General features: G+C 40.7%; 1 protein-coding gene across 1 annotated transcript in view; it reads left to right on the forward strand.

The window, feature by feature from the left end:
- The first annotated feature begins 2584 nt into the window (after nucleotides 1-2584).
- The window catches only part of PLA2G4A (phospholipase A2 group IVA), a 61566-nt gene continuing 46110 nt past the window's right edge, over nucleotides 2585-18040 (forward strand). The window contains exons 1-2 of the mRNA XM_062606272.1: nucleotides 2585-2713; nucleotides 7549-7630. Of these exons, the coding sequence (XP_062462256.1) occupies nucleotides 2681-2713; nucleotides 7549-7630 (115 nt within the window). The 5' untranslated portion in view covers nucleotides 2585-2680. The remainder of the gene's footprint in view (nucleotides 2714-7548; nucleotides 7631-18040) is intronic.

An 18040-nucleotide genomic window follows, 5' to 3' on the forward strand; every position in this document is an offset into this window, starting at 1 on the left:
GGGGACGACTGGGAGGGTAAAAGAATGTCTCCTTCACAGGTTGAGCACCTGAGAAGGAGAAAAAAGATGTGTAATTGCTAAGCACCTCCATCATATACCTCCCAAAGTATAAAGGTGGTGACCACACTGGGAACATAAGCCAGATCAGTTTCATGATCAATGATTCTATTGTATTACAAGTCATTACCATAAAGTACAATGGGACAAAAACCTTAGCCCAAGCCCCACACTTGAAAAACACTAATACAGCAAATACCGGATGGACGTAAGATACGATATACTGAAACTGTGAGATCAAGAGGAACAACCTTGAGAGCCAATAAATCAGCATTGTGACGAGTGACTATCAATCCAGTCAGATCTGTTCTTATCTCAACCCCTCGTGCCCCACATTGGGTGCCAAAAAGAACTGTCATGGTTTAAACCCAGTCAGGTAGCTTGTTCACTCACTCCCAGTGAGTGGTGCCGAGCTGACAACAATTGAGGTCCGTGTCCCCCCCCCACCGGGGTTCTCCCCCACTCCCGGGGGAACGGGGAGGAGGATCGAAAAAGTGCAACTCCCACGGGTTGAGACAAGAACAGTCCAGCAACCAATGTACAACACAAATCACCACCGCTACTATCAACTACAACAATGATAAGGGAAAATAACAAGGGAAGAGAATACGATACCACCGGCCAAGAAAACCAGTTCCACCCGGAAGCCCCGTGTCTTTCCGGGTAACTCCCAGTCACCCCCCACCCCAGCCATGACGTGCTGTGGTATGGAATACCTCCCTGGCTAGCCCGGGTCAGGCGCCCCGTCTCTGCTTCCTCCCGGCTTCCCCTCCTCCCTGGCAGAGCATGAGCCTCACAAAGTCCTTGGTCAGGGTAAACATCACTTAGCAACAACTGAAAACATCGGCTTCACCAACACTGTTCTCAGGCTGGAAGTCAAAACACAGCACTGTACCAGCTAACACAAAGGAAAAACATGACTGCTACTGCTGAACCAGGACAGTAGTACAAGCTTGTAAAAGGTATGGTGTAATTATATTAGGGTCACGTAATTCTGATTTTGGTTAAATCCACTGTAATGGACATAAGTATTCAGGTCACTCAAACATAGATGTCTGCTTCCACTTCAAATGTCCTGCTGGCTTCTGGCAGAGCATGGATACCTGTCTATTTGCCAGCCTCGGGGTGCCTCAGTGACACTTGCATGTCTGAAATAGCACTGGATGCCTGTCTTTGCCTCTGTATATCACATGTGAAAGACTGTAATTAAGACAGCAAACCAAAAGCTCCAATTTGGAATAATACCAGCATGTCTAGGGCTGGCATCTGTTACACTGTTGGTTAGAGCTGTATGGAAACCCAAGATACCAAGCTTTATGTACCACATCATGATCTACTTGCTCCCTGACCCTTTTCAGAGACTCTGGCCATAAATCTTTAGCTTGCTGTTTGTGCATGTATGTTTGTGATACAGTTGTTAATTATGTGATTGCATATTTGTCTGCTTGGAAACAGTTCTGAAGTTTAAGGCCTCTGGTACCCCCTGATTTCAGTAGAAATCTTCACAAAGTGTTGGGAAAACAGTGGCCCAGGAAGAACCTGTTTAACTCCTCCCGGCTGGTTTGTAGTTTGCCCATCAAAGCGTCTTATGAATCTGTTGACAGCTGGGATGTCCAGTGAGGTTATGCACAGCTTCTGTTGAATTCCCTTCCGAGGTTTACAGAGGGCACCATTGCTGCCTGTTTGTAGTTAAATGGGCAGCTGCCAAATGAACTCTCCCTTGCTGTTGCTGTGGATTAGACGCTGGAATTTGTTTTCTGTTATTTTCTTAGGTGCAATTGGGTGTGACTTTGGGAATTTGCTCTTTGTGGAAAAAGCTTTCAAAGTGAACGTGATATGAAAAGCTGCGTTAAAATGGCTAAACAGACCCTTACTATGGAGGGTTGCAGTTGTCTGGTGCAAGTTGCTAACTATTGTGTTTATGCTGTCTAACTGGCTTTTTAGTTCTAAAATTCATGTCCCTTGGGGTGAGTGCAGGACATAGCCTTGTACCTCACCTTGTACAGAACAGAGGATAAAAAGTGGACCTTCATCTTTGTCCTGACCGTGTGAGCACTTTAATACATGAGCAAAGCATGGGAACCAGGAATTTGTCGCTACTGTAAAAGGGCTAATTAATTAAACAGTGATTTTTTTTTTTTTCTTTCCCCCACAGGGATTGTAGTGCATGAAAGCATATACATTTGAATGTATGTAATAAATATAATTGCCCTATTCTTTTGTTTATCTGTAGAGCTGCTAAAAACACTTGGATGACTGGAATTCAAGACAATTGGTTCATGGTCTTATACCGAGGTAGAGAAAATAAGCACAGGAAATTTCTCTAGTTCAGGCAAGTAAGTATCTATACCTCTGTAGCTTACATGAAATTAAGTTCTTGGTAAACAAATAAATTGTGGAACCTTCTTAATGTCAGAGAACTAATTTGTTACAAAATATGTACAAAATATTTTGTTACAAAATATGGCTTAAAGAGAACATAAGAATTTTGATTTTATTTTTTTTCCTTTATTTAACAGTTAAAGGGTCTGTCATACTGAAGCCTGCTTTGACAAACAAGAAGCTTCTTCTGTGTTGGATTGAAATAGACGTTTGTCAGTTCTGAATAAAAGCTAAAGCAAAAATGGCTGTCATAGATCCTTATCAACATATAGTGGTGAGTAGCTTTGAATCTTACCTGTATTCTGTCTTGTATATACTGTCTGGTATAATGTACCATATGAGAACTTGCTTGAAAAATGCATGCAGCATTAGAGTTATTAATTCCTTAGAGAAATGGTAAGTGAAGTTAGAGTATAATGGAAGCGTGGTTAGAGCAAATTTCTTCAGGAATTTGACTGAAATTAGAAAGATTCAAGTTAGCTTTTTGAAAGCATGCCATGGTTTTGAGTATCACTGCTCATGTGTAAGTCAAAATGGAATACTGGCTCCTAGCAACCACCTCATGGATATGATGTTGTAGGATATTGTTCTAAAGGACATGCCTGTTCAAAGCGTTTCATCAAAGGTCCTGCAGCTGACTATTTTACACAAGTTTTTGCATATGCATAATATACTATTTGTCAAACTGAAATGTGATCTACAAAAGAAACATCATGTGTCTTTCTCCCTTACAGTACAATTTTTTTTCTTTTGTATAATTCTAATTATCAAATAACTATTTTTCTCTTTTCATTGGTCAGAGCTAAGTTAGAAATTTTGGATATTTAAATTTTAAACTAGTGTGTATCAGTGATGTTGATTCAAAGAGAATCTTCAAACTATAGCCTGCAATCTCTAAGTATCAGTGGAATGACCTGTGCCACTCAACATCATACTGCTCCCAAAAGCTCCTGCTCCCCACTTCACGCTTTATTCTGGTGTTCCTGCTGCATCCCTTGTATCAGCTATCAAATGCATGTTATTTGGGTGAGCTGAATTTGTGGAAAAAGTTGGCAAAGTTTCATTCTCTGCTGTCAGAACTGGCTTGAAGAAAGAATACATCCATGCGAGAACAATCTGCATAAATAGAGAAGTAGGCGCAAGGAAAAGAGAAGTGTGAGCAGAACTGCCCTTTGCATGGCAAGCCAGTGCAGTGGCTCAGCAGCTAGTTGAATGTTGGCTTCTGGCTGTAATATTCACACATATCTTTGCTTGAGTGGCTTTCCAAAGTAAACAGTGAAATTCAATTCCTACTCAAACTGAAATCTTGAAACAAGCTGGGTGTGTTCATGTGAAGCACTTTTCCTAACAGTCACATAATCTCACATCAGGAAAAGCGATATGTACTCAAAGATAGTTACCATGCATTTGTTGTAATGTTGAACTTTTACGCTGCTAAAAATACAGTGTATACTTCCTTGAACTGATCCCTTATCAATTATGTGGTTTTTGCCCCACACAGTCATATACTTTGCATGAATTTGCAGCCAGCAGATGTCAAACTGTTGCTTTACTCACTCCATAGTTCTGTGGATGCTGCTGTAAAGACCAGTTTCAGGTTGATGTCTGTATTTTAAGTGTTAGAACAGTATTCTTGCTCCTTTCTGCAGCAGTGCCCTCTTGTGGATGGAATGCTTCATGTGCTCTGTACTTCTGTGGGTGCTCTGAGGCACTTACATTTCATTGAATCATTCACAAAGATCTTTTTTTGCTACCAATATATATATATATATATATATATACAATAATGAACAAAATGGAACATACACACTGCCATATACTCTGGCAATGTTGAACTCTTGCTGTGGGAATGTTGTTAATGCCGGAACACTGCTAATGCAAGAGTTGATCCTATAATTGCTTGAAAAGTGAATGGAAATTTTTTTCATTTGAAAATTGAAATTGCTTATGAAAGACTTGGAGGAATAAAATAAAGCATTCATAAAGCTACTGCAGGTACAGACAGAACTGACTGTATCAGAAATGTTTTTAGATTCAGAGAATAAAGAATTAAGATGTGTAATATGCAAGTAACATTGATATGGGAGATAAATATTGTAGCGATGGGAAAAATCACTTGAAGCCAAAATTTATGTGTGCATGCACGAACGTTTGTCTTAATTGTCTTACCTTGTGAAAGAAGACCATGGAATTCATGACAATTTCTTACTTAAGAAAGCAAGGGAGTTGTCAGCTCAAGTGTCCTTAATGTTAACTCTAAGCAGTAAACACTTCTTACACAATCTTATCTATACCAGACCTTCCTGAATGGTATTTTGTGTGCAAGTATATCTCCTGATTGGGTTACATTTTGTGACTCAGCATTCTGGGGTATGAAAAATATTATATTAATGCATGCAAATCCCTTGCTTTCTCAGTAAGCACGGAAAGTTCATAGGTAAAACCTGATTGTGTCACAAGAGATCTTAGTGCATTATTCTGTTTCCCAGTCCTGCTGTGGGGAAGGCGGTGGCATTTATGTACATACAAATAAAGTGAGATGTAAAATAGAGGAAACCAGAGAGTTAGGGAAATTCTACTGGGAGGAAAAAAAACAGGCAAAGGTGGGAAAGGAGCAAATGAGGCAGAGGGAGGAGTAAGAAGAGATGAAGAGGTGTGGTATGAGAACAGGAGATACCGAATCATGGCCGTGCAGGATGCTAGGAAATTGAACCAGTAAAGGGTGAATACTGTCCATAGGAGTTTCCATAATTCAGAAAATCCATGTTCAGAGAGGGCATATTTTTATTTTTCCTCCTTCTCAAAATTTATGGAGAAAGAGGAATTGAAGCACATATGGAAAGCTAGAATACTTTGGGTGTTAGAAGTTAAGTTTCTGATTATGTTGTGAGCTTCTGAAATTTTTAATCTGGTTTAGATTTTTAAAGGTATGCAGATGTTGCTCCACTCAGTGTTGCAACATTTAAGTGATTTATGTACTATCATCTATTTTTCAGGATAATTGAGGAGTTGCCAATGTACAGATTTTTATCAAGGCTTAAGGTGAAGTCACTTTACAAAATGCAGCTTTGTCATCTAAACTAGCAAGGGCTGGATTTCTACAAGTATCCATAGTCAGTACATTTCTTGAGGTATTTCCAGGGGGCATCTGACTTCTTTAGAACTCAGTCTTTCCAAAAACTAAAAAAAAAAACAAAAACAAAAACAAACAAAAAACAACTTTTGAAAGTTGTGCTAGCTGTTAATTTAGGCCTTGAGATACTTTCAGAAACTGGATCCTAAGTGGAAAATTGTCTTAATTTCCGTTCGCTTTTAAATTGCATGAAAAATGTTTATTTTGGTATAAGAAAAGATCTAGACTCTGAGCTCCCTGTATATCTCTGTGTACATAGGTGGTTTTTCTTTTTGTTGTTGTTTTACCAAGAGGGTGATCATTTATTTTAGTAGTGGCAGGTTTCTTCCAAGTGCGTGATTATGGCCAAATATTAATATCTCTAATTATAAACCTCAATGTGTTATTTTAGGTGAGGCATTGGGAAAGAAGATACTGTTTTTCTGTTTTGCCAGACCTCTGTGTACTCGCATTCAGATCAGAGGATACCAGATCTTAAACTAGACTTAACTTTTTTGGCAAAACAACAGCTAGAATGATGGGGTTTGCTGCTTAAGTGAATAAAAAGCAGTTCTCACCATAGCGTTAGCAAAACTGTTATTGACCTGTAATAGAAGGTAGTGATGGTAGGCATTTTTATTAGTCATATGAATTTCCTAAGTAGGACTAGGAGATGCAAGAAGTGCTTTTTGTCAGTGAGCATCTTGTAGTATCCTCATTTTATAGTCAGGACTGTAAAATGGGGATACTACACCACAACTGCATGAGTTCAACCTAAGAGCTAAGAAATAAATCCAGCACGCCAATGTCCCATACTTGTAACTTAATTGTAACCCTGTCCTCCTCCTTGTTGCTAAATGTTCAGTGATCTCTGATTTGTGGCCTCTAGTGAGGACAGGTTCTTTCTTAACAGCAAAGAATGAGAAGGGTGGTGTGTTAGTACTTTGGGCTGTTTCTTTTAATTATAAGGTTGTATATGACAAAGGAACTACATCAGTCTGTGTGAACAAACTGAGGGCAGTGCTGCATTGTGAAACGGGCACTTCAGCGATTTGACATGCTTGTGCAGGTGTTGCACACTGATAAAAAAGCTTTGAGCACTTTCAAGAAGTGTCTGAGTTCCAGCTGTACTGCGGTTGATGAACCACTTGCTGTGCAATGACGATTTCAGTATACCACTTGTAATAGTTTCATTGCCACAGTTTCCCCTCTGCCTGCTTACTTGTTCTTTGAACCAGACAACTCCTACAGCTTACAACTTATGGCTATGTAGGTAAAGTGAAAAAGATGTGAGTTACTGATCTCTTCATTAAAGTTTTAACATGTGTTTCTTAATTTCATGTCTTTTTTACTCCCCTAGTTCATTCAGGTCAGATCTGCAGTTAGAAAGGCAGCTTCTGCTATGTGCTTATGCTTTGCAGGAAACAGGAAGCTCTAGAAGCTGCTTGAAATTTGCTTGTGAATGTTTTAACAGCCTGATTTTTTTCACCTTGCCTCCATTGTCTTAAGGACACTTGCACTTTGAATATGGGTGTGTACCGAAAGGTATATTCTTTGCATTACTAACTATATCCCTTGTGTGTGCAGTATGCATATATCTTTTCCAGAACATATGCTTTGAAATAACTGCACCCATTCTTTATACTGGGGGAAGGTAATTACAAAACCAAGTACACTCTAAAAAAAAAAAACCCTTTTAATTTTTTTTTTGATTACTATACTACATTGTCCCTGACTGACTAAATGCCTTAAAGCAGGCTCTGTAGAGAGGAGGAGTGTTACTCATTAAGATTAGTAGGTGTGGCTGCAGGAAAAACAAGCACTGACCTTTCAGTAAAGCTCAGGGTGCAGTTCAGCTTTAAGATGCTCTATCCAGTATGAGTTTCACTTACATTTTGACTGGGTGATTTCTCTGAGTTTTTGGACAAAATGAAACCTATTTTGGTAGGTTGCTTTTTGTTCTGGAGCTTAACCTTTTCTAACTTTCTGACTTCCAGGTAGAACACCAGTATTCACACATATTCACTGTGACAGTAAGGAAAGCCACAAATGTCACAAAAGGAACGATTGGTGACATGCGTGAGTATTTCTATTTTGTCTCTTTCTTCTTAGCAGACTGTTGCTATAGGCAGGGGGAGATGACACATCAAGCTTGTCATACATTAAATGATTGTTAGTGGGTTGGTGTTTTTTTTTCTTGCTTGTTAAAGCTCGGGCAATGTACCCATGTCATTGCTCACTCACTCTAACTCAGAAAGCAGATTTGCCACTCCTTCTTTCCATTGATCCAAAAAGCTGAGCGAGTTGTAAACAATTTGCCTACAAGCAAGCAACACCTACATTTAGTCTTTTGGCTCAGTTGGAAGGGCTATTTTAACTATAGTGAAACTGGCAATTGCTGTATCTTCAAAAGACTGTGGTTTGGTGGTGGGAACACAAAAGAAAAAAATAAAAGACCACAGCTCTGCTGAGTCAATGCAGAGCAAGAAGAAAAAAACAAAAGTCCCAAATGGGTAAGGATAAGCAGATCTCATGGTAGAGAGCTGTATAAGACACTAGCTGAATCTGTAAAGAGAATATTCTTGCTTCCTAGATTATGATAGTTTTGATGTCAGGTCATCTCTCCCTTTTGCTGATGCTTTATGCAAAGTGTTTCATAGCCCAAAATATGCAGGCTAGATCTGGGAGGATGAATGTGGTGCTACACTCCTGATCTCTCCTCAGGCTCGTCTGACGTGCAAGTGTTTCTCTCCCAGCATGATCCTGGTAACTGCTTTTAGTTCAAGCTACAGCAACTTCTCTGACACACAGCTTTGGTTCAGTGTGTTAACAGTTTTGGTTTTGGGGGGGGTTGTTTGGTTTGGTGGTTGTTTTTTTTTCCATAGTTAGTGTCAACTTGGGGATGGGGGGTTGGGGGGGGTAAGCAGGAGGGACAGTTGAAAGGGGAATGGTGAAAAACCAAAAGTATACGGAGAAGAGAGGAGAGCCCTGGCAGGAGGGGAGAAGGAAGCATCTACTGCAGGGTGAAGGAAAGGAGCATTCAGGCAAGATGCATGGGGTGCTATTCTGGTGGTCTCTGAGAGGGTCTTTATGTAAGATGATCTCAGAAAAAGGGCTGTGAAGAACAGAATAAGGGCCCCACAGGTGTGCATGTGTAAGAAGATGGGTTAAATGGAAAAAGCACAGGTTCTCAGACACAGAGGTCGCTGTCATGAGACAGTGTGGGGAACATGGGAAGGAGAAATAAAGGGGCTGAAATGGGGGTGACATGGTATGATGTTAAAGGGAGTATGGAAAGGGTGAAGCAAGCTGGAAGACCATGGCTTTACCCCCAACCTCACAGGAAAAGTATGGTCCAGTGTAAATCCCAAATATTGTCTATCAATACAATTGGATATTTTTTTCCAGACAAAATTCTTGCCTTACCAAATCAACAAAACCAAAAAAGCTACTCAGGAAGAACTTGTTGTTTTGATAAAATCTGACAGAACTATGCTCAAGAGCCACATAAACCTGCTTGGTTTCCTGTCTGAAGCAGCTAGGAGTGCTCCATAGCCTGAGGCACCTGCAGCCTGGGGCTTCTCTGAATGATCTTCTAAGTTTCTGGGGCTTGTTCATGGAGTACTGGCAAATCCCCTGAATTTTTTTAAAAACAAACAACTAAAACATTGCTTCTGGTTTTATTTGAGGGAAATGAAAAATGTGTATACACATAGGAAATAAGAAGTTTGTGTTGAAGTCTGGAGTCTATTTGATAAAATCAGTAATCATGTTAATTCATACTGATTAAAGAGGTATAAAGCTGTGAGTGGTTGAGGGTCTTTACGTTTGATGGTGCCAGCTGATTTTTTTTTTCTTTTTTCATTTGCTTTGCCAAAACTGTAATCTGTTAAAGGAATTTCTGAATTTTACGTTAGATTTTTGACCTCAAGGATAGGATTCACATAGGAGTCACCCTCCCACCAGGGAGGGTGGCTGTAATACATAATTAGGTGCCTTGGGCAGAGTGGGTACCTGTGTGTTGCTCTCCCATGATGGACGCTACCAAACTATTGACTCTTCTGATGAGTTTCTCCTAATTTATTCTGTTGTTGCTCAAGTTTGTGTAGACAGTGACTGCTCTGTGGGCAAGAGAGATAATTTTACATTGTGGTGGTGATGGAGGTCCTGGGGAACATGAGAGATTTTGTATAATATTTTGCTTTTCATTTTTCCATATCAATCTTTCCAGGACTCTCTGGAATAGCTGTGAAAGACCTGAGTAAATCTAAGTATTAAATATGTGGAAGTGCTTATTATTTGGCTGTTTGTGTGGGGCATTTTGCATTTTAAGTGTTTCAGATCTACCTCTGCTCAAGGAGTTTTAGATTAGAGATCTAGTATGCATAGTGCCCCAACTCTAGGTGGGCACAGAGGGCCTAAATGGCATAGTTATCCACACCTCCGTCTCCTCAAGCCTAGGCTTGGGACATCTGCAGTATTTTCAACAAGTTTTTCGAGATTTTTTGAGCTCTTCGTTAATGGAGAGTATAAATGGTTACATCATCCTTAAAACTAGGTATTGGTTGCTACAAGTGTACTGCACTACACAGTAACTTCCACAGGCAGTGTTTTTTCTCAAGTGACAGACAGTTCGCACAGAACACTGCTGATTCAAGACGTATTTTTGGCCTTGCTGATCTGGATGACTGGAACAATAGAGAAAGCTGGAGCCAGGATAGCTTCCCACCCTCCCTTTTTATTTTATTTGGCTGAGATTTTGTAAGCGGCGAGGAGAAGCAAGACAGGCCAACCCAATACGGGTGGTAAGCAAACTTCTACTTTATCTACTTCGCTTATATCCGCGTGGTGTTTAGCCACACCTACTAGTCAGAACAGTATTGGTCAGTTCTACACAGCTTCCTTCACACTTTCCTCCCGCCTCCAGTGTCTGGTTACCTGTGAGGCCTACCCCTTGCCTTGCTCGCACAAGGCCTCTAAGGCTCCATGGCCTTGCTCTTAGGGCCATTCTGCAACAAGATTTCCCATTGTCTCTTTAAGCTTTAAAATTTTTGTGAAGTGAGCTGACTAAGACAAGCACTCAAATCTGAATCTGGGTCATACCAGAATCTGAGTAGCTAAGCTACAGTAGCTGCTTTTGTTTCTCGCTGATAAAACACATCAGAATAAACTAAATGGCAATAATTGCATCACAGAATGTTTCCCTGCAAATGCTTTTCATATATGAAGGAAGTTAGGTACTTATGCCAGTTTCTCATTCTGTGAATGTGGGGATGATAAATGAGAATTACTGTAAGAATCTCTACTCCACCCATGGTCCTCCATGGGCTTGCAGGGAGACAAGCTCTGTCACTATGGGGGAATTTCTGTGCTGGCACTTGGAGCATGTCTGCTCCCTCCTTCTTTACTGACTTGTTATATACATATTTGCTTCTTTTACATTTTCTACTTTTTCCTCACATCTGCTGTGACGTGTGGCTTTTTTGGTGTTTTTGTGTGGTGGGTTTTTTTTTATTTATTTTTTTAATGCTTTCTTAAATACATTATCACAGAGGTACCAGCAGTGCTGCTGCTGTGCTCAGCCTTGGCTAGCAGTTGGTCTGTCTTGGAGACAGCTAAAACTGTCTTGATATGACATGGGGGCAGCTTTCTGCTGCTGAAAACCTACCACATAAATGCAATACAGGATGGAATATCTCAAAATTTGTATGATTTTGGTGAGGATTTAATTATCTAATTGGTTACTTTTCCCATGGTTGCAGGGGTCAATAGATATTTTAAAATCACTTCTCTGGAGGTTTTGGAAAAGAGCTTACTTATTAGAATAATAATCTAAACTTCATTATTAGAATAGTTAGGGTTGGAAAGGACCTTAAGATCATCTAGTTCCAATCCCCCTGCCATGGGCAGGGACACCTCAGACTCACATTGTTTCCATTGTTTAGTTTTGAATCTACTCCAGATACCATGCCATACTGTAGAGCCTTTCCTTAGTTGCATGTCAGTATAAGAACATATAGAAAAAGACCAGAATCCCAAACTGCAACATTCTGGAAGAGAAAGACTTGCAGGTTGTGGGATTTTTATTTTTTTTTTTCCTGAAGCATCTCTTCCTCTGCATTTTGAGGGGGCTTGGTGGAAACTGAGGCCAAAGGAAGCATCCTAATATTTGTCATAGATCTTTAAAGATCTATTTTTCTCCCAGTATACTGGCTTTCAAAGCAATTGCTGACATCTACAAAGGAAACCAGTTGTATGACTCTACTCTTAGTGATTGCTAAACTTGTTTAATCCTGCTTTGGACTTGCAGCTTTCATTTGCTTCATCTACTTTTGATGCTATAATGATAAACAGTCTAATTCTGGGCACTTTAAGGAAAAAAGTGTTTTCTTAAAATTAAAAACTTTTAAACTTTGGATAGCTAATGGAACTAGTACTCAGCTGCTATCCCAGTTTCTTTCCACCCAGTTGGGATTAAGGATACGTTTCCTTAGTTAGGCTGCTCAGATAAACAAGTTACAGTACTGGGAGCAGTCCAGTCAACAAAGCTCAACCCAGATTGCAAAACTTGCCAGCAAGGATGGAAAACAGCTTCTGTAAGTGGCTTTTGGCACAATTAGCCCTTACTGCTGCAACCAGCGATAGATGTCCCCTCCAAAGTCAAGGAAGACATCCTTCTGCTGGGGCAGTGTTGCTGACATGCTTCCTGTTTGCCTTCTGCCTTATCCAAAGGAAACTAGGAATTGTGGCATTGCATAGGACAGGTATGCACGTTTCCCTGCCTGCAGCACCAGCTTGGTCCTGGCTGTAGGATCTGCTTTAGCATTGTGGAGGAAGGGAGGAGGTGATGTCCGGTGCAGTTCCAGTCCCTCCGTTGGCCTTTGCCCTGGAGTTGTGTTCATCATGAGCCATAGGTCTTAATGTTGGCGCTGGCTTATTTTAAGGCATACTCACAGTAGCCTAAGTGCAGTTTAGGCATATGTATGAGGTAGCTGAAAGGGAAGGAATTGGAGATTTGCCTGTTTTTATTGGAGCAGGGACACAAGAGTTTGTGTTACAGCAGCGCATTCAGGATTAATCCAGCTGTTCTCTCTATCACAGCTGGCCAGTCTTGTACCCTGACTTAGCTACAGTATACCTGAACTGAACTGTTGATGTGTTATCAGATAATGCTCTTCCTGCAAGGCCCTGGAGGAAAACAAGCCACACTCCTCCCCTTTGCCAGTTTAACAGGCTGGAAAAAGTAGGTCAGAGGTGGCCAATCTTTCAAGTCCTGCAGGCTGCACATGCAGATCTGCATGTGGCCAGGACCTGTAAGATGTACTGTATGCTTTACAGAGAAATGTTCCCATTTGGACCCATGCTGCTCCAGTCTGTGCTAGGGTGGCCTGGATGGGCATCAGAGTCCCAGGTTGACCAAGGTCTGTGGGCCTCAGCAACCTGTTTTGATTTGACTTTCTGGCAGCCCTGCTGTTAGTCATGTCCTGTAGTGGTCCATCACCAAACATAGCAGCTGACTGTGGCTGTAGAGCCATAGGCTTGTAATGAAGCAGTGCTGGGAGGTGAAAATTTTGTGGGAAACAGACTCATGCGTTCCACAGTCAAACAACTGGTCCAGAAAATGCTGCTTTTTCCAGTTGCAAAAATACCTTTTCAATAAGAAACAAATTCTGTCTCTGAATACTTACCATGTAGTTATTGAGGCAGGGACTGTCTGTAAAACATTAGTGCAAACTTGTTTTCATCCTAGAGGAAGGCTCTGCTGTTACTCTGTTACACTGCAATAACATTAAAGCAATTGTGCTGGCTTAGACCAAGGATCCGTGTTGCCTGATGCTCTGAAGGACCTTCTTGTCTCTCTGCTTGAGGCTTTTGCCATGCAGTGACCAACTGTAGCCCCAGGAGAATGGCGCTTGATGGTGACTGGAATCTGGTTTTGTTTTATGTGCTGTCATGTCTCCAGGTAGAACTCTGTGGTGGGGCTCTTCTCCAGAGAGTTGTGGACACCGGTTTCTCTAGTTTGAGCCTTTCTCTGCCTCCATTTAGGATGGGCCTCCCTCCTTTTATTCCATTTGTCCTCTGTAACAGCTTGAGTTCATCCTGTTACCTTCCTTTCCCCCTCCCTCCTTTCCCCCTCCCTTTTTTTTTCCTTCTTTTCTTTATCTCTCTCATCCCCCTTCCCAGGGAGGGCTTTGAAGTTGTTGTAGGGTTGGGCCAATCCCTGGTCCTAAGGGAGAATTGGGAACAGCATCAGTCATAGTCAGATGCAAAGGAAAACTATTGTGAGCATGTGATATTTTCCTCTGATAGTCTCCAAGCACTCAGCTGTCTTCAGTAAGGGACTCCCTGAGCTGGATATGCTTTTGATGTAACTAGTAGCCCTCACTGAGGTTTTCTTGCATTAACTTGACTGCTTTTACATGAATCCACATAAATCTTCTCATCCACAGCTCCTTTGATGACAAGAAGTTATGCAGATTGCCGTCTGCTGTATGGAGATGACTTCTTAAATTTGTTTTGAAATTGTTTTGTTTTTCTTTAAGTGTGATTTGAAGCATCTTCTGGTTACTGCCTTGCATTTGCAGGATGCTAACTGTCCCACATATTAGTCTGTATCAAAGGAAACTTCTTACAAATAAATAAATGCTTTCATTTATGTATTTCTAAGTGAATGTGTTCTGAAAGGGAAGAGGAAAAAAAAAAGGCATCAGTCTTCTTCATCTTTACTGTAGAAAGGAACACTTTTTGTAAAGTCTGGTAGTAGAAAATGATGCTCTATCAAATCACCCAGCTGACAGTGTTACAGGACAGTTGAAATACAGGGAATGTCTGCTTAATGCTAGGTTGTGCTGTGCTTATTAGGACAGATTAACTCACATGCACAACCATCCCTTTCCCTTTATGAACATTGATATCCATACGCTGTTCTGACTCAGTGCTTCACAATCCATCCTTCAGGCCTGTAAATGAAATACCTGTAATAACCTGACTGAGCAGTGAGGCTGAGGCAGAAATAATTCCCAGGTGTCACTTTATGGTTTGATTTCCTGTAATTGCTTGCAGTAGCAATGATGATGGTTTTACTAACATGTGATGTTTATATAGTGAAACTGAGCCTATACTTATCTACTGTTCTGCCCAGTTAGGACAGCTCCAGGTTTTTAAAATGTTTCTGATGATTGCCTGAATTAAAAAGCCAAGGGAAGGACCTCTTCTCACTCAAAGGCTTTCAGGCTCTATTTCAGCAGTATAGTAAATCAAGCTCTAGGGCTGCTGCTAGAGGACTAAAACCTCTGAAACCTCATGATACCAAACAGCTCCAGTATAAACTTGTTCTGTGGCTTCAGGAAGCATTGCCAGTTTAAATTTGTATTAGCAGACTTTATGCCAGACTAGGAATAATCTATACTCCATCAACTAACATAAATCTGGAATAAAAGTCATATTGTGGGTTTTGACTAATTTACCAGGAATGTGATGATACACCTAAACCTGCTCTAGATCAGTTTATCACTGCCCAGATCTGGCATTACTGTGGACCTACAGTCATAGCTGAACTGAGCAGCCACTCCACTTGTTCCTTCTCTCCTGCTTGTGTCTTTGTTGGCGCAGTGAGACATTTCACAAGCAAAATACCAAAACTTTTAAGAGCTAGGCATTTAAATTAATTAAAACCAACCAAACAAAGCCAGTCCAAAATCCAAACCCCTTAGATTTTGACATGCTACTAGAAAAGCAGATTTTTCTCTGGGATATTGGAAACTAATGTTTCAGTCACTTTTCACTGCTGTCTGTCTGTCTGTCTGCAAAGGGACTGTACGGATAACCTACAGAAGTGAATAATTTTTTCATCTTGGCATTTCTACAGATTTGTTTGGGACCTATGAAGGGTTCAGCTGACTTATTTGTTTGGGTTTTTATTTCCTTTCAAGTCTGGATCAGTGAAACTGCTAGTGGTGTCCCACCCCAGTAAACGGGGTGGTGTTGCAGTGCCAGTGCTGGGAGGTCATTTCTTTTCCTTCACTTAAGTAACACAGGAGATGAAAAGTGTCATAACAAAAGGTACTAATAATCTCTAATAAATATATTATGCAATCATCACAGGATTTCTCATAGCATAGCTGCTGCTTTAGGAGCTGCCTTACTCTGCTTGTAATCACCTTCCACTCTTGACATCTCACATTGCATCATCCTTTTTGCAAAATCCCTCTTGAAGGCCAAAAGCCCTGGCATTCCCTGTACTATGTTAACCACAGGCAGCAAATAACCTGTCACCTCTTCCTTGGGACCCTCTACTGGTGATCTCTGTGGGTACTCCTGGATAGATTAGGTTCCCTATGGCTTTCTGGCATGGGAGGCCAGAATTGATAGCGGACTCACCTCTGTAAAAATGGAAATTCAGAACAAATCTAAAAAGACAGATTGAAAGTTTGGCCTTGTTGCTGCAGTGTCTTACGGTATTGAATTGAGGGCTTGTGATTGTGCAGCTGCCTCAGTTTTTAATGTAAAAATTATCTAAGGGTGTGAGGGGATGCTTTTGTATGTGGCAGCCTGACACAGCCAGTTCTGCTCCTGACATTCCCAGGCTTCACTTCTTCAGGCTGGAGAGCAACTTGGTTTCCAAAATCACACCACCAGCCTCCGCAGCAAGGACTCTAAGTACTTGTTTGTTGCCTGTGAATTGGCAGGGAGGGTACACACACCAAGCTGATGCCCTATGCTGAGCACCTAGCAGCCTAGTTGAACTGTTTACCATTGCATCTTATGGCCAGGTAGCACTGCTGGCTGCTGTATGGAGAGCCTTGCAGCTCTGCCTTTTTTCCATTTGTCCTTGCCTGTCTGATACTGAATTAATTAATCAATTACTGGTGCTTGTGTTTTCTCCTGAATACAGGAGACATCATTTTTTAGGCCCTTGATTTATGTTGTGATTTAAGCCCAGACAGAAACTAAGCATCACGCAGCTGCTCACTCACTCCCCACTACTCCCCAGTGAGATTGGGAGGAGAATCGAAAAAAATAATGTAAAAACCAGTGGCTTGAGATAAGAACAGTTTAATAATTGAAATAAAATTTTCTGTAAGTACTGTTTATAATAATTCCTTTTTTTAAAAATAGAAAATTGCATTGATCTGGGAAAACCCATAACTTATAGCAATATCTTAATCACAACACAGTTTCCAGTATTTTTCCTCTTCAGCTGAAGAAGGAAGTTATAAAAGAATAGATTTTCACTTTCATAATTGAAAATGGCACAAAATAAACTTTCAAACATGAAAGGACAGATTAATTCTTTGCCTCAGGTTAAAAACGTAATGAATGCAGAGAGTGAGGGGGCAGCTTGGCAATAGGAATTTACAAAGAGTGATTTTTCTAAGTTTAGTTGTTCCATGCCTTGGGTTTAGTTTCTGTTTGAACACTTACTTGGAGTCTGTTAGAGAGGAAGTTAGTAATGGCATCTGTATGCCAGCTGTGCAGTGATACGAGGTTTCCACATGCTTCAGGATTTTGAGTACAGATAGGAAACCATTTGTTTTTTGTGTTTAAAAGGAAAAAAAAAGAGTTTTGTAACTTATATTTAGGGCTGATCACATAGTCACATAAACAGTTGAATGGAAAGGGAAGTCATGATGTTTTGGCCAGAGCACTGTTCAGCGCCAGTATTCTGGTTAAAACCCAAGCTTTTGTAGGCATGTTCAGTCTTTTGGCAGAGCAAGTCTGTAGTGCTGTTTGCCAAAGTATCGCTCAATATCCAGACTTAACAGATGAGATCTTGTCAATTCTGATTTCAGAAGATACTCTGTTTAGTTTCAAGGGGCCTTGATTCCCTTCATTCTGGCACGATTTTGTCTAGTGATTCAAGGGAGTTAATGTATTCAGTAAAAAATTGGCAATTAGTTATATCTGCAAGTGGGAAACAGATTTAAATAGCACTTGGGGCTTGATCTCCCTGTTCCCCTTGCTTTAAATAAGAGACAAGATCAGACATAAATTCTTAGTAGCTAATAAAGATTGCTGTTTAAAGGCTTTCCACACTGATTCCCAACTTCAAATAGCTACTTGTTAATTATGCAGGTAACAGTGTGACCTGCCAAATTGTAGCAGTTAGCTAAGCCCCCCAGATAATGAAGCAAGATCTAGAGCTCCCTAAGAAATTCTGTGGTATTGTAGCAGTCCAAGGAAATTCTCACACAGTGAAATCTTTGAATCATAAAGTCATACATACAAAATTTTAATTGAGGGAGCCCGAGTCTAGGAGATTTGTTTAATGTCCCTAAAGTTTCCCTAGCTAGAAGAATACTTAATTCAAAGCTCTTGCTTGTTATTCTGCATCTCCAGAGATATTTGAAGTACTTTGTGGGCAAGTTCGGTATCTTTTATATTTGGTGATGGCATCAGAAGGCACATTAGGGCTGTCTGATGTTCCCCACTAGAATTTCTGGGAGGCCAAGTTTTGCTTCCATTCTGCCCTGATACACATGCAGAACC

Source organism: Pezoporus occidentalis, unplaced genomic scaffold (assembly GCF_034315485.1).
Source record: "Pezoporus occidentalis ecotype Australia unplaced genomic scaffold, CSIRO_AGI_Poc_V1 ctg95, whole genome shotgun sequence".
NCBI classification, from domain to species: Eukaryota; Metazoa; Chordata; class Aves; order Psittaciformes; family Psittacidae; genus Pezoporus; species Pezoporus occidentalis.